The 26,750-nt window shown below is 44.5% G+C and overlaps 3 protein-coding genes across 13 annotated transcripts in view; 2 read left to right on the forward strand and 1 right to left on the reverse strand.

The window, feature by feature from the left end:
• The window catches only part of rg (A kinase anchor protein rugose), a 187,179-nt gene that overhangs the window by 43,258 nt on the left and 117,171 nt on the right, over positions 1-26,750 (forward strand). The gene's annotated exons all lie outside the window — the stretch shown is intronic.
• On the forward strand, positions 5,511-7,037 carry Rpn13R (Regulatory particle non-ATPase 13-related). The gene has a single exon (XM_033383048.1). It carries the CDS (start codon positions 5,655-5,657, stop codon positions 6,612-6,614), a length of 960 nt encoding a protein of 319 aa, XP_033238939.1. The 5' UTR covers positions 5,511-5,654; the 3' UTR covers positions 6,615-7,037.
• On the reverse strand, positions 22,109-23,326 carry LOC6902055 (proteasome subunit alpha type-3-like). The gene is made up of 3 exons (XM_002133553.3): positions 23,119-23,326; positions 22,470-23,065; positions 22,109-22,411 (listed from the first exon to the last, which is right to left on the reverse strand). Exons 1-3 carry the CDS (start codon positions 23,140-23,142, stop codon positions 22,204-22,206), a joined length of 828 nt encoding a protein of 275 aa, XP_002133589.3. The 5' UTR covers positions 23,143-23,326; the 3' UTR covers positions 22,109-22,203.

Consider the following 26,750-nt stretch of genomic DNA (forward strand, 5'->3'; position numbering starts at 1 on the left):
ACAGAAGGTGGGGGGGAAAAACCACAAAAATTTCCACAGTATGTTGTTGTGTTTGGGGCACACGCCCACGCCCTCGCCCACGCCCACGCTCACGCTCACGCCCACACACATGACGGCAGGGGACCAGCACCCGTCAAAGGTTTGCCAACTCTACAAAGGTGGATCTAGACATCCGCTCGCCCTTGCGGCATGTCCTGCCGCTTCCCTGCAATCGCCCTCCCTTCCTGTCAGTTAATCTAACACGCACTCCACTCCAGGCCCCAAAGAGAACGAGAACAAGAGCGACAGACAGACAGACAGACAGACAGACAGACAGACAGACAGACAGACAGACAGAGAGAGAAGGTGAACGGCACCCAATGAAAGGGAAAACTCCCTGGAAAAACAAAGCAAAGGAAAACGCCATTGGCAAAGAGCCGAAACTTTAGATACCCTTGCAGATCCATCTATCCAGGGGCAGGGCCATTCATTTATGAGATATTCGTACAGCGAATGTGCCCGACTACCCTTTGCAAAGAGCACTCCCGTGAAAGGGGCGTGTGGAAATGCTGTGAGGGGGGGCGAAAAATACGAGATGAAACCAAAAAATACGTAAATTAACAAAACCTGACGCCAATCATGAGTGTGTGTGCTGGAATTGGCACTTGGAGCACGAGCCGGCGCTCAACAGGACTGCCCCCCGCCTCGTCGTGGGGTTAATGGGGAGGGTAAATGGATAAAGAGCGCCAGAAGGAAGGGGGGAAAGGGGTTTTCTGGATGGAACCCTCGGAGGCGGGGGTCCGCAGAAAGAACTGAGAAGCGAAAGCCATCTCCCCGGAGCATCGAAATACACTTTCGCAGCGAGCGTGAGCTGAAGGCTTCTTGGAGGAACGGGAAAGGATGCAGGTAGATGCTGATAGATTCCGATGGAGGGATGGCTAAGTAGATGCTTAGTAGATGATTAACAGATATTTTTCATGTCTATAATTGTGGTATAAAAATTAAAAAAGAAATTATAAAAAATCAATTACGAAATTTAAAAAAAAAAATAATCCAAATGTAGTTAAAAATAATAATAAAGAACAAAAATGAACACAAAATCAGAATAAAAAAAATATCAAAAATAAATTAAAAGATAAAAATAAATAAAACATTAAACAAAAAGCATTTATTGTTTAATAATAACAATAAACACTGCGTATTCTTAGACAAAAATTATAAAAAAATATATAAATTTTTGATAAAAATCTACATATTAAATTAAAAATGTATAAATAGCCTGGTTAGATATCTGAACCAAATAATATCCCCCTCCAAATTCTTCAACCTTGATGACTGACAAAAAAATTAAAAAAAAAAAATACAAATAATAACAAAGAAAAAAAAGGAATGCAAAATCAAAAAATAAAAAAAAAAATTAATAAAGAAAATAAATTAAAAAATAAAAATGAATAAAAAACATTTACCATTTAATAAAAAAAAAAAAATGATACAAAATATAAAAATATTTAATAAAAATCTATATATAAAATAAAAATGTATAAATAATACTTTTTAGTATTAAATACAGAATAGTTTCTTAAATAAAGGAAATTCTTTTAGCACTAAAATAATGGACCATAGACTAATAAAGTTAAAAAAATAAAATAAATTAAATAAACAAAAACTACGGGTTATGATAAAGAACTATTTGAAGACTGACTAGAAGAGCGATTAAGATACGTAGAAGAAAGTTTTAGATAAATATGCAGATGAAAGATAAAGATAATGCTAAAATAAAAGGAAGAACCCGTTTATTTATTTAATAAATTTATTTTTAGTTTTGAATTGCTATGCACAACAAAAGATAAAGATATATAGATAAAGAAGATACATTTGATGGTAGTTGTCTAGTGATTGTATCTCTTGAGTGAGAGTATCTTCCGCGTCGATCTGGCCGGAGGAGCCGTGTGGTTTCTGTGTTCTGTGGCCTCCTTTGTCGGTATGCCCCCCAAACAGCTCTCCATGAGACAGCAGAAAGGACTAACTCCTGCGGCTTGAATGCGTGTTTGAGCCTGTCTCGGTTCTGGTTTCGGCTCTGTTCCGTCCATCCGTCCATCCGTCCGTGTGTCCGTGTGTGTTTGAGTTTGGGTGGAAATTAGTTTAGGGCAGCGAGGCGCATTTTTCAGATTCATAAACTTGCGTGCGTGCGTGTGTGTGTGCTCTCGAGGACGAGTGCGAGTGCGAGTGCGAGGGCGAGTGCGGGGGCGAGTGGGGCCCTGTGTCTGTGTGTGCTTTGGGGAAAAGTGTTTGTTAATTTCAAGTTGACTCCTCGTCTCACTCGTTTAATTGGCTGACTGGCTGACACACACACACACACACACGCACACACGCACACGCCCATCCATCGCAAACTAAACGGAATTTCCTCTCCTCAGCCCCCCACCCCCCACCCCCCGAAAAGAGTCGTGCAACAAGAAGGAAAAGGAAAAGGATAGAGCACTGCCTCAAGTGAAATGAAGTTCCTGCTTATGAATTAATGACGAAACAGTGGGAACGAAAAATGGTAGACATTAACACACGCACACACACACAGATACTGAAGGTGCAGGACGAAAGGTGAGAATGCGAGACGACAGACGGACAGACGGACAGACGGATAGACGATGGTTCATTGAACTCTCTTCATTCAAGGCTCATAAGGGGGATGGGGCACGGGGCACGGGGAACCCCCATTGAAACAAATTTCAATTAATTAACTCATTTCATATTCATCTTCATTAGCCCAATGAATTGTGGCCTGCCATTCCATTATTGATGATCGGATAAGTGCAGCCGATGTTTCGAAGAATAAACACATGTATTTGGAGAAGATTTCCCATGGAAAAAGCGAAGGGAAAGTCTCATCAAATGGTTACCTTTAGCTTCCTCTTTAGATTCGAATGACACAAGAGTGGATTAGCCATTGCCATCGGCTTATCATGTATCGTCTCTGGGAACTCCTACACGTACAAGTCGTTCTTCATTTCGTTGAACTTCCTTTCAATGAAGAAATTTGCAAGAAATTGTCAATCTGCAGACCCATAAAAAACGTTATATCTTCCAATGCAGAGATCCACCTTGAATCATGGGGAAATCTTCAGATTGTACGAGTGTTTGCCCCCCATATAATATTTATGCGACGGCACTTAATTAATATCCTACTCCTGGCTATGATGTGTGTCCTGCTCCTGGTACTCGTTTTTCCCGAGCATAAATCGAAGAATAAACGAGCAAAATATTTCCCCTGATGATGGCTAAAAGTCAAAAGGCGATAATTTCGTTTACAACTGTCGCACCCCCGGCCCCCAGCCCCCAGCCCCCAGCCCACAATGTACTGTGTATATACACTGCTTTTTATGTACATATGTATACCTGCCTGCCCCACGGCGCTGGCTTTGCCCGACTCCAATTTATTGATACCCGCCAAAAGCAGAGGGCAAAGAAATGAAGAAAAAGCAACAGTGGCCCAAGAAAATGCGACGCGTAGCCATAAAAATGTAACTGAAAATGAAGGAAAATTGCCACAAGAGGTGGCAGGTGGCAGGCGGCAGGCGGCAGGCGGCACGAGTAACGGCATTTGTCAACATAACGCTTGTAATTTTTTTCCCTTTTTTCCGTTTTCTTAGAGAGTAGCAAAGGGTATGTCGGGAAGCCTTTCACAATTCGTTTTCAGTAATCCCCTAAGACGAAGATCCCAGGGCGGAATCCCCTGCGAAAAATTGATCTCAGGGCGCCAGAGATCTTGGCCAGGAAGGAACAAAAAGTAGATGAAAGACACCGAATCCGCAGATCCTGGAGTATCTTTCGGTCTCTAAGGCCAAGACTATCGTTTTTTTGTGCCTGTTCTACGTTTCCTTTTTTATAGTTCCTGATTCTGTTGGCTACTGGCTGTGGCTTGAAATCAGTCTGATGCCAGGACTTGCTTATCCTTTGGCTCCTCTGCTGGAGCCGGCGAACGCGCAAAGCGTAAACTACAAATTGTTCTGTAGCTGCCTCGAATGTTTCTTGTTCTTTTTGTTGGGGAAACAGCAATTGGCTTCAATTTTATTGGCATTTATGGGGACGGCAGCAGGTGTGTGTGTGCGTGTCTCCACATCCCCCACGCACACACACACACACGCCCCCACACGCCCCCACACATCGTCTCAGGTTGAAGTCGATTGGGGCCACTACGTTACGGTCTTTTTATTTTTATTTTCATTTTCATTTTATATAATATATATATAGAGAACGAGGGAGGTTGGTGGTGGTCTCCTTTTTATTCACTTCCATTCCGCCCTCTATTTGTTCGACCTCTGGCGACGGCTGTTCCACCTTTCCGTTCCTCTTTCCGTTCCTCTTTCTTTCCTCCTCCTCCTTCGACACGTGGAACGTGTGTTTGCTCACGTAATTCCCTAATTAAATACTTAAATTGTAATTGCTTTCGAACGTTTCGCGTGGCAGCAGAAGCCGGCCGGCCTTCCTGGCTTTCTCCATCATTAAAACACTCAGAAAGGACTCTCAGCACACACACACACACACGCTGGGCGCTGCACACAGCTCATTGGAAAGAAATAAAGTCCTGTTGTTGGTTTTAGAATCTTTCTTTAAGCACTTAAATAATTCATCAACGAGATGCCGTATCGAGACGAGACCAGCACTCATCGATTCAAAATAAACGAATTAATAAATTAAATTAATAATTAAACAAATTTAAGCGAATTTTTGGGCAATCAATAAACAAAAGAAACCCCAAATCGGCAAGACTAGAGTCGGATCATGCACACGACAGCTATTGTGTTTTTCAACGCACTTTTTGCATTAATAATAATTAATATTATATTATACAAATTATAGATAATTATACACGGGTCCAAAGGAGTCTGGAGAAAGGCTTAAGCAAAGGACTTATCAAAAAATTCTCTAAAAAATGTGTACCTTTGTCATTCCTTGGACAATTTAAGCGATAAGTAGCTTCTTTTATGGCGAATTAAAGCCACTAAAAACTAGCAAAAATATAGTCTAAAAATGGTAAACAATTTTGGTTGTTGGTCGATATGTCTTCAGGGATAGCCCCTGTATGAATGAAAGGATATCTCCCTCTAGTATATTCTGGCAGTTCCAAGTTCCAAGGGCACTTGATCTCCAAACCAGCTGCAAAACTGTCGAAATATTCAACTAAATTATGTTTTGTTTCAGTAGAGAATCAACAGCCCCTCGAGCCACAAGTCAAAAATAAAAACTCAAGTCGCACAGTCGGAATCGGAATCCCATTTGTGCTTGGACTTAGCTGTAAGGAGGCAACATCATTTGCTGCACGTTGAGTCGTGTAAGTAAACGCTTTAATTTTAATTGTGCCTCCCACTACCCTGCCGCCGCACAGATACAAGTTCCAGCAGGAGCAGGAGCGGGGGCAGGAGCGGGGACAGGGGCAGCAGGAACATCAACAGCGACAGCCGTGTCCGGCTCCTTAGAGCTTCTTCGGGTGGCCAGGCTTGGCCACGTTTTTATGTACTTTTAAGTGTGCAATTAAAGGTCAATTGCCGGTTGGGTCGTGGCACCGCGGAGAGCACGTCGGAGGAAGAGCTGCTGTATCCCATAAAAAGGACGTCTGTGCGGACTGCGGAGGGCGCACAGAAGATACATCCCAAAATTACGAGTAAACCGTTTCGAACATGAAGAATCTGATTGAATACAAGGCCGGTCTGATGGTCCTCCGAGCCGGAATGTTCGAGCCGGACAGCCGCAAGGGTCTGCTCTACGTGTGCCTCATGGAGACTGAGATCCACATCTGCTGGAAGGATCGCCGGACGGACCAAGTCGAGCTGGACATTCTGGCCGTGCCGGGCGTGCCGCGCTTCCAGCGCGTCAGCCAGGTCAACACGGGGCGTGTGTATGTCCTGAGGTTCGAGGGCGCCAGGGAGCGCCACTTCTTTTGGATGCAGGAAGCGTTTCCTGAACGCGACGACGACTTCTGTCGGCGCTTCAACGAGCTGATTGTGGCTTCCGAAGAGCCGGAGCCTCCGAAGATCGAACTCCTTGATCCTGACTATCCTCGCGGCGGTGGCGGCAGTGATGTCCCTGCTCCTCCGCCACCTGGCAAGCTCGGCGCTCTGTCGAAGGGTGTCGTGGGATTTCTGGGCAAAGTGGGCAACAGCATGTTCGAGCTGGTAAAAAATGCTTTGGTCCCCGAGGGGCAGGCGCCCGAGTCCTTCTTGGATCCCGATTTGCGACAGCCTGAAAGTCTGGCCACCACGATGCGCCGCCAAATGAGCAGCTCCCTTGAGCTGATGGACTTTTCGCCGGAGAGCCTGCACCGCCTGATGGCCTGCCTGCCAATGGACTCCGACCGCGAAGTGATCGAGAGCCAGGTTGCGGCCACGGGTGTCCCCGAGGCAGTGGCTGACACCCTGAAGATGGGCCTGGTGGCCGACCATGTGCGCTCGGTGCAGTTCTACGAGGCCCTCTTGGAGTTTGAATCCGCATTTCAGCGGTGCCAGCTCGTCGGGAACCTCGAGGCGCTGTCCCTGGGGCCCGCGGCCCTGAGAGCGGCTCTCGACGGCGACTTCGAGGGATTCCTGTCGATCCTCAATGAGCCCGGCGCGTTCATAGAAGAGCAGGAGGATGCCAATTGAGGAACACTGGAGCTGGGACTGGTCATAAATAAGTCAGAGCCACACACCGGAAAAAAATACAAAATAAAATACAACGTACAAAATGCAATAACTGCTCGACGCCACTCCACGCTCCCACGGTCCCACTCCCGGGCACTCCCGGGCACTCCCGGGCACTCCCGGGCACCCTGGGCGTCCGTCTCAAGTTACGAAGATAAACGAGATGCCATAAGTTAGACGACAACTTGCACAAGGACAAGGAGGAGCTGTAGATGGAATCCGGGGACAGCAGCAGCAGCAGCTCCAGCGCCAGCACAAAATGCAAGTTCGTCCCGAAAAACAAAAAAACACTAAAAATTGATATAAAATACTTGCACACAAATACTACAACATCTAGGGCTGGGTTGGTGGATGAAAAATATAAAAGAAAAGCATACAAAAATAGTTTGAAACTCGAAAGTTTTGTTCTTTTTGCTGGCGGAGTCCTGGGGTTGGACACAGCTTAAGAAGAGTCTTCCCCTGCCACAGCAGAGCTTTCTTTAGCCCCATTTGTACGGCTCCTCCGGTCTTTGATCCTTCTCCCCATTTATCCCCTGCACTAGCACACAGGTCATGACAATTTTTGCCGCCAGTTGTTTTAATGAATCTAAGTGAGCGGAAACTGAAAAGCGTTGGAAGGGTCAGCGGCGGCGCCTCTTCCCAGATAAACCCCCTCCGAAAATGCCAGCCAAACAAAAAACAAAATACAAAAAAAGAACCACACAAAAGGAAAAACCACTAGAGAAGCAAAAAAACTTGTGCCAATGGCAGGGGAAATCCTTCTGTGAATGATTCTACATTATCTCTTGGCGGAGGGATTCTATTTATTTTATTTCTAGCTTAAAACTTGCTGACAGAAGAAAGCGTTGCTTTACAGAAAACATACTAGAAAATACTTTAAAAATACCACACAAAGATACTTACGAACAAAGAGCGAATAGATCACAAACCTATGCAGAACAATCTACCAAAAATACTTTAAAAATACCACACAAAAGTCTTATTTGTATTAATACCGAAATAATAAAACCAAAAATTAATTTGATAAAAGAGCGAATAGATCACAAATCTATGCAGAAAACACACAAAATCACAAATCTATGCAAAAAAACCTACCAAAAAAATCTTACCTGCATTAATACCGAAAAATACAGAACCAAATTGCCGTTCCAGTGCTATTAATCAGAAATGGAAAAAAAATATTGAAAAAGGGCTAACTTTCAACCCTTGATGAGCCTTAGCCCCATTATAATAATACTATGCGAGTTTTTCTGATAGATTTGGGGCTCAGAATTTGTGAATGATAAATATATGATTTATTGTCTATGGTAAGCGTAAAGCTAGCGAGCTCGAGATCAGCTCGAGACTTATTAAGGGCAGGCAAGGACCCTAGGAATAAAGGAGAACTTTAGGATAGCTCGGACTGCTGCTATGTCGAGTACGAGCGACAGGTAAAAATATAGATAGAGAGGCGCAAGACCGGCAGCTTCTTTTTTGTCACTTCGTACGGTTGGTTGTATTTTATTTATTTATTAAACAATTATCTACTAATAATGGCACTTAGTTACAAAAGAAGGAAAGGAGGAAAGAAGATAAGTTAAAAGTGTGTTAGCTATTAGCTTAAGGGATAGTGCAGGGCATATAACCCTCAAAGGTTCATGTTGGGCATATACATATAGACCTACATAAGGGTAAGCGGATGGGCCTAAAAGTAGGGTTAGGTCTAGATGGAACGGAAAAGTCAAGAAAGTTTGGGAGTCAACAATCCCGAGAAGGAGTTTGTTGAAATTTGCTTTTATGAAAAGCCGATAAATGCAGCTTAAATCCTATCCAAACACTTTGTAGCTCCAGCTTCCGTCTGGGAAATTTAAGGTTTTTAAACTTAAAATGTATATTTTTTGCGGAAAAGGAAGAATAAAAAATATTTGTATAGATACATTAATTAGGCGCCGTTTAGGGCATCCATTTTAAAAATCTATGGATAGACGGTTGGGGTTTTAATACCGTTAGCTGTAACACGACAACAGCGCTGTTAGCACCCCAGGCTAACAGCCTGTTATCGCTGCTGGGTTAACAGCCTGTTATCGCTGCTGTGTACCGCGCTCTGTTAACAGCCTGTTACGTCGCCGTCTGTCTCGCTCTCGCTGTCTTGGTTTGGAGCGCTCTTACGATCTGCATGGCGCTCCCCGTTTTCTTGGCGCTCCCCGTTTTCTTGGCGTGTAGGCTAGAACCAGCTACGATTCCACCCCTGCTATGCATGAAGAACCGCTCCACCCTGACGTCTTCATTTTGTATACATATTCCCATTCCTCGCCGGGTACCAGCGTCTCGAACCGCCCCCCAGAAAAGCAATAATCATGAATCATCTTTCTTATATGAGATAATCGTAAAGGAAAACACGGTAAAGTTAGAATTAGTTTATTTTTAGTGGGGCTTCAAATCAAAGATCGTTATACCTCTACAGTCGTGATGTTTTTGTGTGTGACTGTACTTTTTATCTACTAATTCTCTTCGTATTCCCCCATTTTCATCGTATAAACTCAATGGCAAATGGTCACAAAAAAGAGGGCCAAAGAATGGCTATAAAAATTACTTAAAACCAAACCAACAAGCAGCTTAAATATGCCGCTTATTGGTATAAACCCCTCCACAGACACATGCACACGCAAAAGCACATAAAAGTAAGGCCAGAGAGAGAGCGGGCGAGACGTCTAAAGAGCGTTAAAAAGAGAGGGGAAAAGGGGCAGAGAGAGAGAGTGAGGGCCATTCCTGCCACTGAGATGCGTGTTGCATACTAATTTCAAAAATTTGCCATTACATTTGTACTACTGGCACTTGCTCGCATTCTGCCACTGCCTCCAGCTTCCAGCCAGCTCTGTTCTGCCTCTTAACCGGATGTTGGTTTGCTGCCATCTTGGAATACACCCACACATGTGCATAGATGGAGAGATGTACCCTAGTTTACCTCAATTTTTGCGCTTGATTATCAAACTGAACCTTTCACTTTGTCGGCTAGAAGGGGTTGGCGGTGGAGGGGGTAATTCACACACAAAATTGTCGGAATACTTTTCGTGCAGTCAAAGGTTAAGCCAAAGCATCTTAACTACACATGCAACATGGCCACACTTGCAGCACACTCAGAAGAAAACAGCATTTGCTGCTCAAAGAGAAATTCCATTCCACTCCATTCCATTTCATTCCATTCCGTAGAGGTGGCAGAGCACAGAGGGGGGGAGGGGGAGATGAAAATGTAAATAAAAGTTAGATGTTTCTGCTGTTGCCCTTGCAACAGAGACACAAGGAGGGGGACACCCAAAGGGTATGCGACTGCATGCTGGCACTTGAACGGCCGTATCTCCTGTAAGATGTGCCAACATATGATCCTTTAAGAGTCCCCTAGAGTCTTCCATTCCAGCAATATGTCCTCTAAAATGATTGCTTGTATTCGTTGGAGATCGTATCACTCCGTCTGACAAGTGGGAGTCTGGGAGTGGATGCATCCTTGATACATCTTCATCTTGCGCCTCTCCGCAGTGCTATCCATCACTCGGGCTTCTTCTTGAAATACTTGAGACTTCATTTCCTTCCTTCTGGAAGCCTTCTCTTCGCACAATCTGCAGGGTATCCACTGCTTCTATCTGCACTGGTTGTCGCTCCTGTTCTACTTTTGATAAATATTTATTTAAAATGCTGTCTGCTTGTCAGCCACCGACGTCCGGAAATTCATTTAATTGGCAAGTGTTTGAACTGTAATCAAACTATGAATTTATTTCTCAATTTAATTATGTCTCATGTGGAATTTTCAGTGCATTTTCATGCAAGAAGAAGCTGGAACTCCGGCGAGACTGCGCTTCAGTGGAGCTTTTAATGAGGATTTCCGGGAATCGCCTCGAGACGCAAGTCAAAAGTTTTCTTCGAGCCTTCGAGCACGTGTCATAACTGTCAATGTCAAGTGGCTTTAGGCGGTAAATATACCGAATGGATATATATATATATATATACATATACATACATATATATGTATCTTACAATTTGAAGTGCTCTGTGACAAACGGAAGTCGCACAGACTCCAAGAGAGAGAGAGCGAGAGCGAGAGGCTGTGACATTGAGCAAACATTGTCGCATTAAGGAAACGCACTAGCCTCAAGCATATCCTGACCAGAAGCGACACATCCCCATACAACCATACAAATGTACACTTAGAGAAAAAAACGTGTAGTCATTCGGAATTTGGGGCACAAAAATAGTATAAATATAAATATATTAAATGGAATAAATAAATATAAATAATAAAAAAATTAATAAATATAATATAAATAATAAACAAAAAATAAATAAATAAATATAAATAATAAGAAAATAAATCAATATAATATAAATAATAAACAATTAATAAATATAATATAAATATTAAAAAATAAATAAATAAATATAAATAATAAAAGATACAAATAAATATAAGAAACACTGTTAAATAAATATAATGTAGTACAATGTACTTTATGTACTTACATATGTATTTAATTTAAATATGAAATTTGTGAAAACATTTTCGTTTTTATAATTTCCACTCTCGGAGGAATGTCAGTGCTTTTTTCTCTGCCTGTGTATCCCTCTGTGAGTATGAGTGAAAGGGAGTCAAACATTTCCGCTCCGCTCTTTCGTCCTCAGGAGACGCCGCAGAAGTCGGGCAGGGGGCGATGGGGGGACAAAAATGACGCCAGAACGGGTGGGGCCAGGCACTGTTGCCAAAAAGGCCAGCGACAGCTTGGCTGGGTACCCCCCCATCCTCTCTCTCCTCATCACCAATCAGTGGCCTAGTTCGCATTGAAGCCGCAGTCCACGAGAGACAATAACTTATGAAATGCGGCAACAGAAGAGCGAAAATGGGAGAGCGGGGAGCAGAGCCCCGAATAAATATCAAATAATAGCGTAAAAGCTCACATCCACGAAAAAACCAAACCTAAGAATGAAAGAGCGCTGGATCGAAGCGTATGATACCCTGGCTAAGGGAGATATATTTATGGCCGTATCGATTCGACAGTTCGATAGATATATACACCCTTTGGACTTTGCCAAGAGCGAGAGAGAGAGAGAGAGAGAGAGAGAGAGAGAGCGCGCGAAGGACGACAATAAAATGTCACCCGGGAATGATTCCGATTCCGATGACGAGTCCGATTCCGAGTCCGGGCCGGAGCCTGAGACCCCGGAAAAAAGTTAGCCCACTTGCAGGCCGCAATGAATAAATTTCCGCCCTGAAAATTGGGGGACACAACTTTCTGCCGCAGCCAAAAAAAAGAAAACGACGCGAAATGCCAGACGAAATTGTTGGAAAAGTGGAAAACCAAACAAGATGCAGCAATGGAAATACTGCGGAAAAGTACGAATAGTGCTCAAATAATGAAATTTCATTAATTGATTTCGGTTGCCACGAAGGCGAAAGTTGTCAGAGAAAGAAGACAGAAAGAGAGAGAGAGAGAGAGAGAGAGAAGAGAAGCAAACATGAATCAATGTGTCGGGAATAAGAGAGAGTGACAGGGAGCAGGGGTTTTCGGCGACCATTAACCCGGCAAGCACTCTAATATTCAAATGGGACTTAATTTATCATTCCTCAAAAATATCTTTTATTATTTTCATTAGATCAATTAAATACAAACATCCAATCCGTAGGAGACGAAGAAAAATGCTTGGAATATAACACAGACTCTGATGATACAAAAATCGTTGATAGTCTGTTAATAATTGCTTTATCAAGTGTTGGACTCCAAAAGATTAGATCGTTACCCTCTAGTGCCCTCTCGGTCGCTTCCGGATTGTCTGCGACACCAATGGATTATCCTGGGTAGAGTGTATAGCCGTAGATACATTATATCGGACTTTAAGGGGAATATTTCCCCCAGCATTGGCCCCCGATGTTGACCCCATGCGGCGTTGTGGGGTTAAGTACCGCTGCCACTCGATGCGCCCATGGGATGAACCGGACAAAAGTGCATTTAACAAATTAAAATCGCAAAAAACCCCGAACGAGCATTCCACGGAACGACGATAAAGCCTGGGGTTTTCACCGGAAAGGTGGTGGCAGGAGCAGGAGCAGGAGTCTGAGATCTGGAGAACCGCGGTGCGCACGGAGGCACGGAGGTGCGGGTGGAGCCCTGGCCATGGCCAATAATGATGTCGTTGCAGTCGCAGCTGCCGGTCGCGTTGGATGGCTGCCTGCCTGGGTGGTCAGTGCAATGGAAGCCGGAACTGACACGCAGAAAAGGATATGCAACATTCACTAATAAATTTCATATTTATGTACAACACGGAATGCAGCAGGACAGAAGCGACAGAGGGGATGGGGATGGGAATCCTGCGAAATATAAACGAAAAATTGTGCGGGGAGTGTTTTGTGTGTGTGCGGGTCGTAGTGCAAACATTGGTGGGGGAGAGAGAGAGAGAGGAATGCCGGATGCATGAACGGGCTGGGCGGGAGGAAGGCTGGCAATCACAGCAGGACATTAAAAGGATGCGTTGCAATAACACCAAAACAGGAAGGCAAGGTTGGCTTTTGGCGGACTAAAACCTTCCATACCCTGTGTTTTCAAATAATTCGAATCCAAAAAGAGAAGGAAGGCTCGAAGGCTCTGCCTTTATGTGGCTTTAAGAGTATCTCTCTTATGGCCTTCCAAAAAGAAAGTTCTAATCGAAATGCAGCCTTGAACCTGCGCCAGAGTCGCACGCCCTTAGTGAACCAAAAGGAGCTCCCTCCTGTCCGATTCCAATGCCGAATGAGGGTTGGCCAGGACCCCTGGCTCTGCCCTTTGATTGCGGCCGACCCGCAGCGCAGGAAGCAGCAAGCAGGAAGACCAGAAAGACCAAAGAGGAAACACGGAAACCCGAAACCTGAAACCCGAAACCAGAAAACCAAATCAATTCAAAATCAATTTAATTCATTTGTGCCTCAAACGTAATTCGCACAACAATCGCAAATCAATTGCTGGTGTGGTCTCTGGCCCAGCCGCATTCGCATCCGCAGTGGGTCTGGCTGCCGGGCTGCTGCCAGTGCTGCCCAGTGTGGGCCGGGCAGTGCGGGAGCGGCAGTGCTGCCCAATTTGCATAATATCAAATTATTAGCAACTGTTCCGAATCGGCCTAAAAACCCCATAAATATTTATATAATTATTCATTTATTCATTGCATTTTTTGTCGGACGGCATAATTATACAACGTACGTGAAAAAATATAATTAAACAGAATAACTTCATAAATATTGAATGGCAATAAAAGCTCTGCAAAGGTTCGCAATTTATTTGCTGCGAGAGAAGTGCATTCATTATCTAACACCTTTCCTGCTGGTAGCGACATTTTTTCTTCTGTTCTGTTCTGTTCTGTTTTGTTTTGCATTTCCCAAGTTGTGAATATTTAAAGCGGTTTTTTGTTATTGGCATGGAAATTCCTCCACTCGGAATTAATGAAATGCGAAAATCTGTAATTGGCGCTAGAGCATATAATAAAACGTTTCACTTCGATTCATTTGGCAGGACAAAACGATGACAAGCTGGCAATTGAAGTGCTGCAAGAATAATTGCGGAAATTAATAAATATTTTCAGATTATCAACGAGTGATGCGGCAGCGTCCCTCTGCCGTGGATGATGGTCGTGGCACGTCCACGTCCCTATACGTCCATATACTCCTATGATGCCTGATACGTTTCCCTCTAATTATTAAATATTTGCACATGCTCGTATGTATTATTAATGTTCCATATTAGCCATGTTCCATTAGTCATTACGTTTCATTCTTTTGTGAAAAGCTCCAATAAAAATACAATATTTTGTCATGTAATGACTATTGAACTATTGAACCAAATGTTACAATATTTTGTATATTCTTGAGATCTTTTCGAGTGTAAATGGTTTTTGTTATACCATTTTATACCGGCCAAAAAATGGATCAACCAACTTTTGTTGACCAGTTTCCTAAGAAAAAGGCAACCAGTTGATTTTAAATGTTTCGCTGCGGAAACTTCTTTGGATTAGTCTTTGCTTTTGGGAGCCAAAGAGCGTGCTTCGGTTTTCGCAAAAGTGCGTGCTCTGAGTTTCGGAAATCGTGGGATTCTTACGATTCAAGACTGGTTGTCTGTTCCAGCATGAGAGCTGGAAATATATATATCAAAATATTTGCTAATGTTTTAGGTTTATATTTGTGTAAAGGACAGGGTATCAAGTAGTAAACACTATCTCACCTTAATTATTATTTAAACTTAAGATTACCGATATAACCAGACATAACCGATATTTGAAAGGGCTAACCGATATGGGGTTATCGATATGACAGTCGGCTGTTGCAAGCACAAGCGAGAAAGTTGAACAAAAGTCGGGAGAACAGACTCCTTAATTGTAATCTTTGAATCTTTTTCGATTCGCGAATAACAGATACAAAATCGATATCGATAGCTGGCGTGGGCTACCGATGTATCGTCTGTTTCTTAATCCACGAATTTTTCGTTTTCTTTCGTTTCAATTTGCAAAAGAAAAGCTGATTGAGACTTGTGCTTTCTGGAATCTGCTGCATGTAGTGCGCATACTATTTATGGAGAATGTCGGATGATGTCCTTCCACTCCTTCCACTTAATATCCCGCTGTGTGTGGATGTATTATTCAATTATTAATTGATGTTGTAAGAAGCAAAGCCAAGCAGATATCTTTGGTTTGTGTTTGCTTTGTGCACCTCTTTCCCATCCCCATCCCCATCCCCATCGTTTCGCTGTACTATTTGCTCTTGCTCCCCGGTGGCCGCCTTTGGCTCGTCCTCCGTGCTGTGCGGGTCCTGGTGTGTGCTTGCCAAAACCGAACCCAGGCTTGAGCACTTGACATTTCACGCTTGCATAGATGTCACTGGGAAGCAGCCCTAGACCCCAAAATCCACTCCTGACTACCATTCCGCCGCTGCCACTCTGCCACTCTGCAACTCGCTGAGCTGATGATGTGCTATTTATTTTACAGGTCCAGGCAGTGTCCCTTTGCTCTGTCCTTGTCCTGCCGCTGCGTTGATTAAACATTTGTGTTATGAAATATATACACGGGTGTGTGTGCATGCACGTATGTCTGCCCTCGTGTCCTGTGTCCTGCGTCCTGCGTCCTGTGTGCCTGTGTCTGTGGCATCCATCTACTTTATATGCATACAGCGCTTTTGATTGCCATGTTTACCGGCTGCATTGCTGCTGCAGCATCCCTTTGGCTTTGCAGTTTTGATCCTTTAATAGAATATTTAATTTTAATTACAAACATTTGATTTCCCACTTCAGTCATCGTCGTCATCGTAGAGTCGTCCTTTCTGCATGTCCCTTTAAAAATGCATGACTCGAATGAAACCCAATTGAATGGGAATGCGTGTATGTGCCGTGCTGTACTGTGTTGTGCCGTGGAGTGCCGTAAAGCATAAGCCATCCAAAACGAGAACGAGAATGAGGTTAGGGCTCTAAGAGACCCCGGAAAAAGCCAAGAGTTAACTCCTGGTCTTTTGTCAGTGCCAACTACAGCGACGCGCCACCGTTGCCGAAACGCCTTGACTTCTCCGCCTTTCAATGCCCCCTGCATGGGTGGAGAGCGCCGCATGCAATGACCTCCAGTCTCTCCAGGCTGCCAAAGAACCTATTCAACTGCAGTTCGGGCTGGCAGTCTTTAAGAAACCGAAGAGAGATCCTGAGACCGTTGCGGGGAGGATTAAAGCCTCAGCTTCTCATCTTCTTGCAAAATAGAATAGAGCTCGAAAAATATGAATCTTTGTATCTTAGGAAGAAAACAGAAAGATCTAGAAGTGAATGTAATGTGACAAATGCTCTTAAAGTCCTGAGGCCACCTATGCCAAGGCTCTATGCTACTCCACCATCTCCCGTCCACTGTCCCAATGTTGTCTAAATACAACAGCTAATCGAATTTTCTCTTATTTTCTTTACAGGTGAGTGTTATCTGAAAACAAATATTCGATTTGCACGTAAGTCTTCGGGAACGTTCCGGCGAACGAATGCGATCCATCACCCGGGGCGCGCCCCCGCCCTCGCCCTCAATTCCACGGCCGCTGAACATAATCCCAGATATTCGTGGCGAGCTCGAGCGCGTTCCATTTGTCAATGTGCAGCACGTACTCAATCTTCTGGCTTGTCAAACTTGCCAATGTTGCAACCGAAAATGTTTGATGTACGTCTTCGTCCTGTCCATGCTGCGGGCTGTGTTCTGGAGTTGAGGGGATGGGCATGGCGGCGATGTTTGCCTTGAACGTCAAGGGACTGCATTCATGTGTAAGCACTTCACTCGTTTTTTTTTCGGGGGAAGTTTATGGCCGAGCTAGCTGATGCATGGCTTATGGCATTCCCTGTCAAGTACAGTCGCTGCCAGGAAACTTAGTTGCGGGCTGCTGGGGGAGAGTTGTAAACTCAAATGGAAATTCAGTAAAGTTGGGGCTTACCTTTAATTGTACAGATGTCTCTGAGTGTGGTAGGAATAAAGGTTGAAATATCTGTACCTGTACTCTATCAAAAACAAATACAAATACGTTGTCCAACACTGAAGTAAGTACAGTTTGCTCTCAATCAGAGAGACATCCAGCGTTGAAAAAGTACAGTTGCCTCTGAATACACAAAAAGGTTAGTTCGTGAAGTTATCCAACACTGAAAGAATTACAGTTGCCGCCGCGTACTTATGCAGTACAGTTGCTTCTAACAGTTGCCGCCCATTGCCTCACACTGAAGCTAAGCACCGTCTCCCTTTCGTCGTAGAAAGTACAGTTGCCCAAAACAGTCCCTTGATTTCCCTGGAATTTTATTGACAACGCAGAAATGGTACAGTCTCTATATCCAGTAATAGTCGAAGAGGTATATTGAGCACCAAGGAAGGCCTTTGTCTTGCCTTCCTCTCATTCATTTAGACGGCTCCTGCAGCTGTGATAAATGTGGACTGGAGCTGCTCTGAAATTCTGGTCCTGGTTCCACTTTTATGACGGCCCTGGCCGTGCAATTTTCTATCTGTCGTGTCTCTCTGTTATACTGTCGTAAGCGTCTGTCAGTGGGTGTACCATGTCAATGCAGGACAGGGGAGTTGTGGCTGTGGGCGTGAGTGGGGGTCTGTTCAGAGGGCAAATAAATACTTTCATGTGACATAAATGTGCTGAGATGATTCTATTAGCTAAGCAAACACACGAAGGCAGGGATCGATGCCTGGGCCCTTATGCACGTAGAACGTAGATTGTAGAATGCACAAGCGGTCTAAAAATATCAATATATTTTTCATTCCCATATCCACGGGCACGAGAGTGGCTCTTTGTGGGTCCTTCCATACATGACAAAATTACAAAAACAAGCTAAACAAGTTACCAATAATGTGTGTTGTGTGTTGTGGGTAAAGGGAGGTAAAGGGACATGTCGCTGGCTGACTGACTGGCTGACTAACTGATGGAGGAACCAGCCCCGACTCGGTCAGCTGTCCGAGCCTTGACGGCCATTTGAGCGATGCAATGTGCTGTCCGATGTGAAGTGGGTCCTCCACAGCTCCACAGCTCCACAGCTCCACTGCCCCACCCTCTTCACGGTTGAGTAGTTCGTTCTACTCGTAATAATGCAAATACACAATAAATAACCAACGTGCACAGTGCATTGACGAGCTCCGAATACTTTGGCCAAAGTCCCCCCTGGACTTCACTCAATTTGCACCCAAAGAACCTCGGCCTGTCCCTCTGCGTGCCCGAGCAATGCCAATTATTTTCAGGCTCTTAGTCATAATTCACCAAGTGAACGCCTGCACATGACGACGTGGAGCAGTGGAGGTTGCATTCCGTTTAGCCTTTCATATGGATATACATAGACATTTGTGTGCATGTAAACGAATGCGAGTCGCAACATGTGCTTCTGTTTCCCATATCCTTGAACGGGTAATTTGAGCTCTGAACGAAATTCAATTATTTCTGCCCGGTCCCTTCGTCCGAGCCGAGCTCATTCCCCATGAAGGTAGGCAACAGCTCTCTGGGGCAAATTCCTGGCTAGTCTTGGAATTTATATTTACACTAGGACTATATTAAAATTTAACTGAATTGGGTATTACTTTTCCCTCTGGCAGATGTACTTGCTCTCCTTTATTTTTATTGATTTCCATTGGCACAGGTCCTTAATATACGATTGGGCGAAATTAAATTTCCAAAACGAATTTCGAGTATAATCGAGATTGGCTTCTTGGGTGCACGCCTGCCTTTGTTTGTCCTTGTTCCGGAAACAATATACATTGCCAGCACCACCCCACCACCGCACCACCCCACCACCCACCATCAAAGGATTTAGGGGCTGGCTGCTCCCCAAGAAGGGAACGTGGCAGATACTCGGATTCGAAGGGCCAGCCTTGAGGTGCACGAACGCCCGACCCACCCATCGGCGGGGGGCTGTATGTAAATTTCAGCTTGAGGCCGTGGTGGTTATTGATTTTTCCCCCCCGCTGTTTGTTGCTGCTCTACGAAATTATAATTATTTATAATAAAATCAGCACTAAACGCAAGAGCAGTGGATAACAAATCAAAGTTTTCTCAAGAAAACTCTCTGTAGCTGTGGCTGTGGCTGTCGCTGCCTCTTGCCACGTGTCCTGTCCCGTAGATGGTCTGTCGTATGGGTTTTTATTAATTATGTTAAAGCAGACGACACTGCAGACGCTGCGTGCCTGCCTGCCAGCCATGGGAGCTCATTAAGGCATCACGAAGGACGAGAGGTTGGGCCATAGGGCGGTCGCCTTTTCAATTTCAATAGCTTCAAGGGAAGCACACTCAGACATTCGGGGGCACAGTGCAATGCAAAGGATTGATATTGTGTACGATTTGGAAAGGATAAAAAACGCTTCTCTAAAAAGAAACAACTATGAAATCGAATTACAACGTATACACATATTTTTAACCCTCAAAGAAGGCTCCTATCGCCTGGCAATAAAAAGCCTGGTCATGTACACGACATGTATTTTGTTTCTTCATTCCCTTTTGCACTTTTCTCCTGTCCCGGGTGACTTTTGTCCACTGTGCGCTGTGGGACTTTGGGGGAAGCCAAAAGGAAGATATTTCTCCATGTGGTGGCAGGACGGGATTGGAGTGTGGGAGGAAGGGAGATGGCAGATGGTAGATGAAGATGGGAGTGTGTGGCATCACAGTTTGCTCCAATTTCAAAGCATTACGCTTATGAGAATTTATGTTATGTGGCGGGACACACATGTGTGTGCGTGTGGCTGTGTTTGCGGACAGGACCTCCTGGCGCCCTGCTGTGCGGACGGTCTGGTGTCCTTTTGGCTGTTCTCTCTCTCTCTCTCTCTCTCTCGCTTTCTGTCTCTTAATTCTGATTCCGGTTATGGTTCGAGGTTCAGGTTCAGGTTCTTGCCAGAGAGACCTGCAATTAGTTGGAGCATGATAAAAATGTTGTATGCCGCCAGCAGTGGCGTCGCCGCAGCATCGTTGCCGCTTGTCCTTGCGGGCAGTTTCCTGCCGGTCCTGCCCATCCTGCCCATCCTGCCCATCCTGCCCGTCCTGCCCGTCCTTGTGGCCTGTGTAATATTCATTGCTTGTGCAGTTTTGCCAACTCATTTGGCGCGATTTACCTACACACACGCATTGGGCATGTCTGCCCCTCCCTTCGTATTACCGTAATAGAGCCCATCTATTTGCAGCTTTGACTCTGAACTTTTCCCTGCCACTGCCACTGCCACTGTGCCCCCTCCTCTGGCCACCCTAATGAAGTTTCCACCAGCCCTGCCACGAAACTTTTCGCTCTTCTTTTTTTTTGTTATTACAACAGAGTGGTTTTGTGGGCGGCCGATGGGGAAAGTAATGTGGGGGAGGGCAGGGAAAGCTACTGAGAAAGTATCATGTTGCAATCAATTAATTATGTCACTTCCCAACAGCAACACACAACACAGTCCCGCCTGCACAGTGGCAGCAGACACTCGCACATTTTGGATGGAAAAGAGGGGCACTTCCGTTCTCTGGCGATAGGTCCTTCCCCTCTCGAGGGCAGTGTCTTCCAGTTTTGACAGTTTTTCCATCTTCACTGCCAACATTCTTGTGCATATGTTTCATGCAACGACTTGGCATTCGTTCAGAAACAATTGGGTTTTTTCTATAACGAAATTTAAGCACGAGACTTTGGTATCGACAGAATGGTATTGCCCCCAACCGAAAGAAGAAATAAAGCGGTTCTTCCTTAAGATTGTCGTCTTTCAAAAATAATTTTTTTTTTTTTTTTTTTGAATGCAAATATTTGTTGAGTACTTTTTCGGTTAAACAAAAACAGACAGACAGACAGACAGTAGAATATTTTCGTAGAAAATAAATAGTTTTCCTGCACCTTTCATAAGAAACAAAAAGCACCAACAAGTGTCTTATGCAATTAACAAATTTCCCAGAACTTTATTAAGATATTTCCTGCCGCAAAAAATATATTGAAGAAAAAACCACATCGCCATGAAAGCCAAAAAGTACAGGCACACATATAATACGTGTGCCGTGGCTCGTAATAATCTCCAGCTATTGGGGGCTCTGACTGGGGAAAAGGAGAGCAGCTCGCTTTGAAGCTAGTGATGGGATCCACCCAACTCAGCCCCAAAAATTTATGCAAAACACAAAAGCAAAAGAAAAGGAAAGGGCGATGGAAGGGGGCGAAAAAATTGCTGAAAATCTTGCATAAATTGCGGGACGCACAAAAGTATGCAATAAAAATCACATCAAACATGTGTGTGTGTGTGGGTGGGGGTGTGGGCGTGGGTGTCCTTTCCGTCCTAATACCCATATTCTTCTGCCAAGCTGCCCGCCCCCTCGTTTTTTGTTCGTACTTTTTTCGGCAGCGCTTAAACCTTTAATATTATGCAACACTGGCAACCGATTGCTCGTGCCACGCCACTTCACCCCCCACCCCATCCCATTCAATGGCTGTCTCTCCCAGCCTGCGGGCCATTTGGGCGCCACGCTTCGACGAAGCTGCAAAGCTTTTAATTAAAGCATTTGCATTTTTTATCAGTCGACCAGGAACGCCCACACGCCCACACGCCCTGGAACACCTGTGCGGCTGTTTGGCCACACGCGCGCCGCAAGTTATGCAACACTGGCACGAAAACAAAAAACGAAGTAAAAGCGGAAGGACTTTCCTACAAATTCCACACGAAGAGAGCTGGGGAGCGGGTTTCTGTTTCTGTTCCTTTTGTTTTTGGCGCGCTTTTGTATCTTAATTGATTTCAATGTGTGCGTGTGTGTGTGTGCTAGTATCTGTGTATAAGTGCGCTAATTTGATGATTTGAATGGTGTCCCACCCTCTGGCCCTGCCCGGCCCCCGGCCCCACCTGCAATTTGTTCCCGTGCGTAATTCCGTGTGCATTTAAATGAAAAGTGCACACACACACGGGAAGCCGGGAAAGTGCAATTGTGTGTGTGTGGTTGACTGTGAAACGTAGAGTCCCTCGTGCAAATAATTAATCAAGCAAGCTCCTAGAAGTTTCGGTCTTTTTATATATTTTTTTTTTTGGTTTTTGGAATGCTCTTGAATTTTGTTAATATGAATTTTGGAGAACTTTTGGAGTCTTAAGTGTTGTGTGTGTCAGTATCGGATGGTTGCTCGTTTTCCTTGGCCATAGCTGAGGCCTTGGCCTTGAACTCCTCTCCAGCTTTTTTGGCTATCTCGGACCAAGGCATGGGATTGTAGTCCAGATGCCCCTGGGTCTGAACACCCACAATACCCGTCTCCAGGAGGAAGGTTTGGCCCTTGCCATCGTCATGAATGCCATAGATACTGCAGAACGGTAAAACATTAGCGAAATGTGGGAATACTTGGATGGAAAACCACCTACATTTCGCCGGACATTTTCACCAACTCCTCCATATCGAACGCGTCGAATTTGTACTTCTCCATCAATGCCAGGGCCTTCTCCTCGCCCACGCCAATGGCGGAGGAGGCATGCGAGACGACCGCGCCGGACGGTTCCACTTTGTAGAGCTGCGGTCCGTGCTGCAGCTCCCATCCGGACAACAAAATACTCACCGCATAGGGGCGCGCATCGTTGTGTTGAAAGCACAGCTTGACGATCTTGCTGAGGTGATCGCACAGCTCTTTCATGGTGATGCCCCGCTCGGACGTCCGACGGACGAGGGAGGCCTCGAAGCGGGCGTTCTCGGCCAGGGCGTAGACGTCCCCGCGCAGCCCATGGACGGCCATGCCGAAGTGGCCGTCGATGACGAAGAGGCGCGGATAGGTATCCGGAGAGATGTATCTGTTGCCAGTCAAGTTCTCCACGGCCAGCACCACAGAGCTCTCGCTGCGAATGCCGACGGCTGTGCCACTGTTCTGCAGGCACCTATGGATAGACTTGAGCGAGTACACGCGGCCATCGATCGGTGCGTACGAGTCCGCATTCAAGCTAAACCGCAATTGCGAGTGCATCTCACGCTACAAACATCTACTTAGTAAATTGCGACAATTGCTGTTCACCTTTCACCTACCCCTGGGTCTTTGTCTTCGCTCATTGCGCTGCTTTCTGTTCCTGTATTGTCGAACTGTTTCGGGAACTGTTCGACGAACAATAACGACTTGAAGGCGGCAAACTTGGCTTGACAGCTAAGGCGATGTTCATGTTACGGATACATCTGTATATCGGCAACTGTTGGGAGATCAATCGGAAACACCGCGAGGGATACTCCAGCAAATTGCGAGCAGCCAAAGGGCAAACCAATTTCCAAACAGGGTTGTTCAGGGAGTCCATATAGGGATTGTTTAATTATAGTCAATAATCTGTACTTTTGATGCTCATCGGATGGTAGACGGTGGATGGGGCCAGTGTGAATCGGGGTCTCACATCTGTAAATATTTGTACAATTTATAGAAAACAATATTTAGTATTTCGTTAATTTTTGAAGGTGTCCTCGTAATATTCGTAAAATAAATAAAATAAATAGTATAATATAACATTTATGATCCCTAACTAAAAAATGCCTAACAAAGTCCTTAAAATATGCAAAATAAATCCTTGGACAATGTAATATTTGTTCACTTTCGAGGCACCTGCTGCGCGACCCCCAGATACTCCTCTCTGGAGACTGTCTCTCTACCGTTGTCTCCCCTTTATCCCTCTCTGCTCTCCCTAGTTCTCCCGATTGCTGTTTGATTTGTGTTCCTGTTGCTTTCGCTGGAGGGAAATGTCTGACAATTGTCTGCAAATCATTTGTGGCCGAAAGTGGCTTTAAGTGGAGCAGCAAATCCTACAGCAAACTGCCGCAAACAGCGCGAATGCCAGTTGCTGGGGCAGCATTGCTGCTGCAACATATGCAGGACATGTTAGGCATATTGTTGACACAAATGCCAGTTTCTAGGCGGCAAGCAGCGACGAGCCCGACCCCGACCCCGACCCCGACCCCGACCCCACACACCGCCCCGGGGTGACTGATTGACTCAGGTTCAGGTGCAGGGGCATTGACGCTAACTAAACATGTTGTTGCAACTTGTGGCACCCAGATAGATGTAGACTGTCTCTCTGGCTGTCTGCTGTGTCTGTTTCAACTTAATTGCAATTGTCCGGGTCCTGGCAGCCTTGGGTTTTAGGGTTTCGTTGCGCCAGTGTTTATGCATATGATATGCAAATATTGTGGTATCACTGTGCAACACACACACAGATGTAGATGCAGACAGGCAGACACACACACACGCATGCACTTAAAGACAGAGAGAGGGAGATGTGGGGGGGGGGGGGAATTGCCTTGCATCTGTTTGTTCTTTTACTTGTAGCTCGTAATTTTTGCTGCCACTTTTGCAGCAGGCTCAGGCTCTGGGCAGTGATGCCAAAAATTTCTGAATCTAAACAAAAACTGCCAAAAAATAGCCAAAGCCCTAAAGGAATTTTCTAAAAATGCTAGAAAAATAATTCATAATTAATCTAAATTAACATCGTCATTAAATATTAAATTAAAAAAAAAAAAAAATCTTAGCAAAGACGGCCAAAAAATAGCCAAAGTCCAAACAGGAATTTTTTAAAAATACTAGACAAATAATTAATAATTAAACTAAATTAACATCGTCTTTAAATATTAAATAATAAAAATTATCTTAACAAAAACTGCAAAAAAATAGCCAAAGTCCAAACAGGAATTTTCTAATAATGCTAGAAAAATAATTCAGAATTAAACTAAATTAACATTGCCTTTAAATATTCAATTTAAAAAAAAAAATCAATTAAAAGTGAATAATTAGATGCCAAATCTATAAAATATCTATAAAAGGTAAAGAAAGTCTCTAATCTGTGGCGCAGTTCTTGGTTTTTCTTCTAATTCTTTTCTAGTTTATTTTGCGTGTCTGTTCATTCTCTTGTCGATTGCACAATGAATCGTTATCGCACTGGAGTATCGCATAATACTTATCGCAGTAGAGTATCGCATGAGACCTATTGGTTGAGGTCTAATATCGGGGTACCGGTAGGGGTGTTGTGGGATGGGTTAGGGTAGGCTCGGGATGTTGCCTTACAAATCAAATGTATTTAAAAAATATTTTATTTAATTTATAAAACATATCTTCTTTCTTGAGAAAGCATGTAAATTTTTAGTGTTCCTTAAAGAAAACTAACTTTTGATTATTTAATACTTGAAATGTTTTTATATGTTCAGATATATTTTTTACAGGGTCTAGTAGCCAGAAAATTAATAAATATAAATTAATAAATAATATAATAAAAAAACACACATAATTAATACAAATTATTTCTTTATCTTTAAGAGTGTATGTTCCCAATTTGATAAATAAATTGTATGGAATGCTTTCATTGTCCTTGCTCTTGGAAGTATTCCAAAATACTCCACAATATCATGGGTTCTTGTGGGATGCTAAATAAATTCTAGATCAAATAAATGCTTTATTTTACCTTTAAAAAAAAGAAGCCAAAATGGCAGCACTGCTGCAGTGAGTGCTAGAGGGGTGCAGCAGAGAGAGAGTGCGAGCGAGAGAACAACAGCAATTTACACAACACATTTGCTTAATTTATATTTATAACTTTAACACAGAGCAAACGAGAGACAGACAAAGGGGGAGGGAGAGAAGGAGAGAGAGAGAGAGAGATAAGAAGGAGAAGGACAGGAAGAAGGAGAGACTTTTGTTAGTTTTGTTTTTTGCATTTGCATAATCGCGCACTTACCCACACAGAGCGGGATAGAGCGAGGGAGAGAGGGAGAAAGAGTAAGAGAGATTGATAGAGTAAGAAGCAAAGGAGATGGAGATGGAGAGACGAAGCTGCCTTTTGTTTGACTTTAACTTTGACATTTACTTTAACATTAACTTGAAAGATGAACCTCAAGGGTGAGCAAGGGAGAGAGGGAGAGGGCACCAGCCTTTGCCTCAAGAGGGGGAACCTCCCAAAGCGATGGGGGAGAAAGTGCTAAGGCGGCCCAGAGATAGAGCGATATCCCTTTAAAATACACTTGAATATTCCCTTAAATGTTAGCTTTAAAGCTGACTAGACGCCGAACCTCAAGAGCACAGCATTCCGTCACCCCAGAGGCCCCAAGGCCCAGGCCCAGGCCCAGGCCCAGGCCCAGGCCCAGGCCCAGGCCCAGGCCCCAGCCACAGACCTCGCCCCTGCCCCTTCCTCATGGCTTCCATTCTATCCATTAGTCATTCAGTTGGTGGCTGGCCCAAAAGGAGTGTGGCGAGCAGGCAGCAGCTGGGAAGCAGACCCAAAGGGTTGCCTCGTCTGCCACTTGAGACGCGCTCAGAGCGGCAGTGGGGGCAGCGGCGGCGAATTGCAATTGGTGGCAGGGTCGGCCTGCATTGTTTACGTACCTTTTGCAAACAAACAACAGGGTAGCAGTGGGCTACGATGTGGCAGGGATAAAGAATTGAACCGTGGGTTGAACGAGAGCCACAACCGATCTGGAAATGAGAAGAAGGCCACAGCAAAGAAGGGAACATTTTCTGGGAATCGTACTCGTACACCCTTTCTCCAGGTAGAGGGTACTCTCTGGGGCGACTACTCTGCCGTCAGTGGCCGCCATTTTGTGCAATTTTATTGCAAACTTTTTCCCACTTCTCTCCCTCTCTCTCTCACTCTGGCTCTCGCTCTTTGTATTTATTCCACTCCACTCTCCTCCTTCCA

This window comes from Drosophila pseudoobscura, chromosome X (genome assembly GCF_009870125.1).
Source record: "Drosophila pseudoobscura strain MV-25-SWS-2005 chromosome X, UCI_Dpse_MV25, whole genome shotgun sequence".
Lineage (NCBI taxonomy): Eukaryota > Metazoa > Arthropoda > Insecta > Diptera > Drosophilidae > Drosophila > Drosophila pseudoobscura.

Bases quoted from the DNA above. Each gene is read 5' to 3' on its own strand.
- Rpn13R (XM_033383048.1), top strand. From the start codon at position 5,655: ATGAAGAATCTGATTGAATACAAGGCCGGTCTGATGGTCCTCCGAGCC.
- LOC6902055 (XM_002133553.3), bottom strand. From the start codon at position 23,142: ATGAGCGAAGACAAAGACCCAGGG. The intron at 23,066-23,118 runs GTAGGTGAAAGG...AGATGTTTGTAG, and splicing joins GCGAAGACAAAGACCCAGGG to CGTGAGATGCACTCGCAATT. The intron at 22,412-22,469 runs GTAGGTGGTTTT...ACCGTTCTGCAG, and splicing joins GTGAAAATGTCCGGCGAAAT to TATCTATGGCATTCATGACG.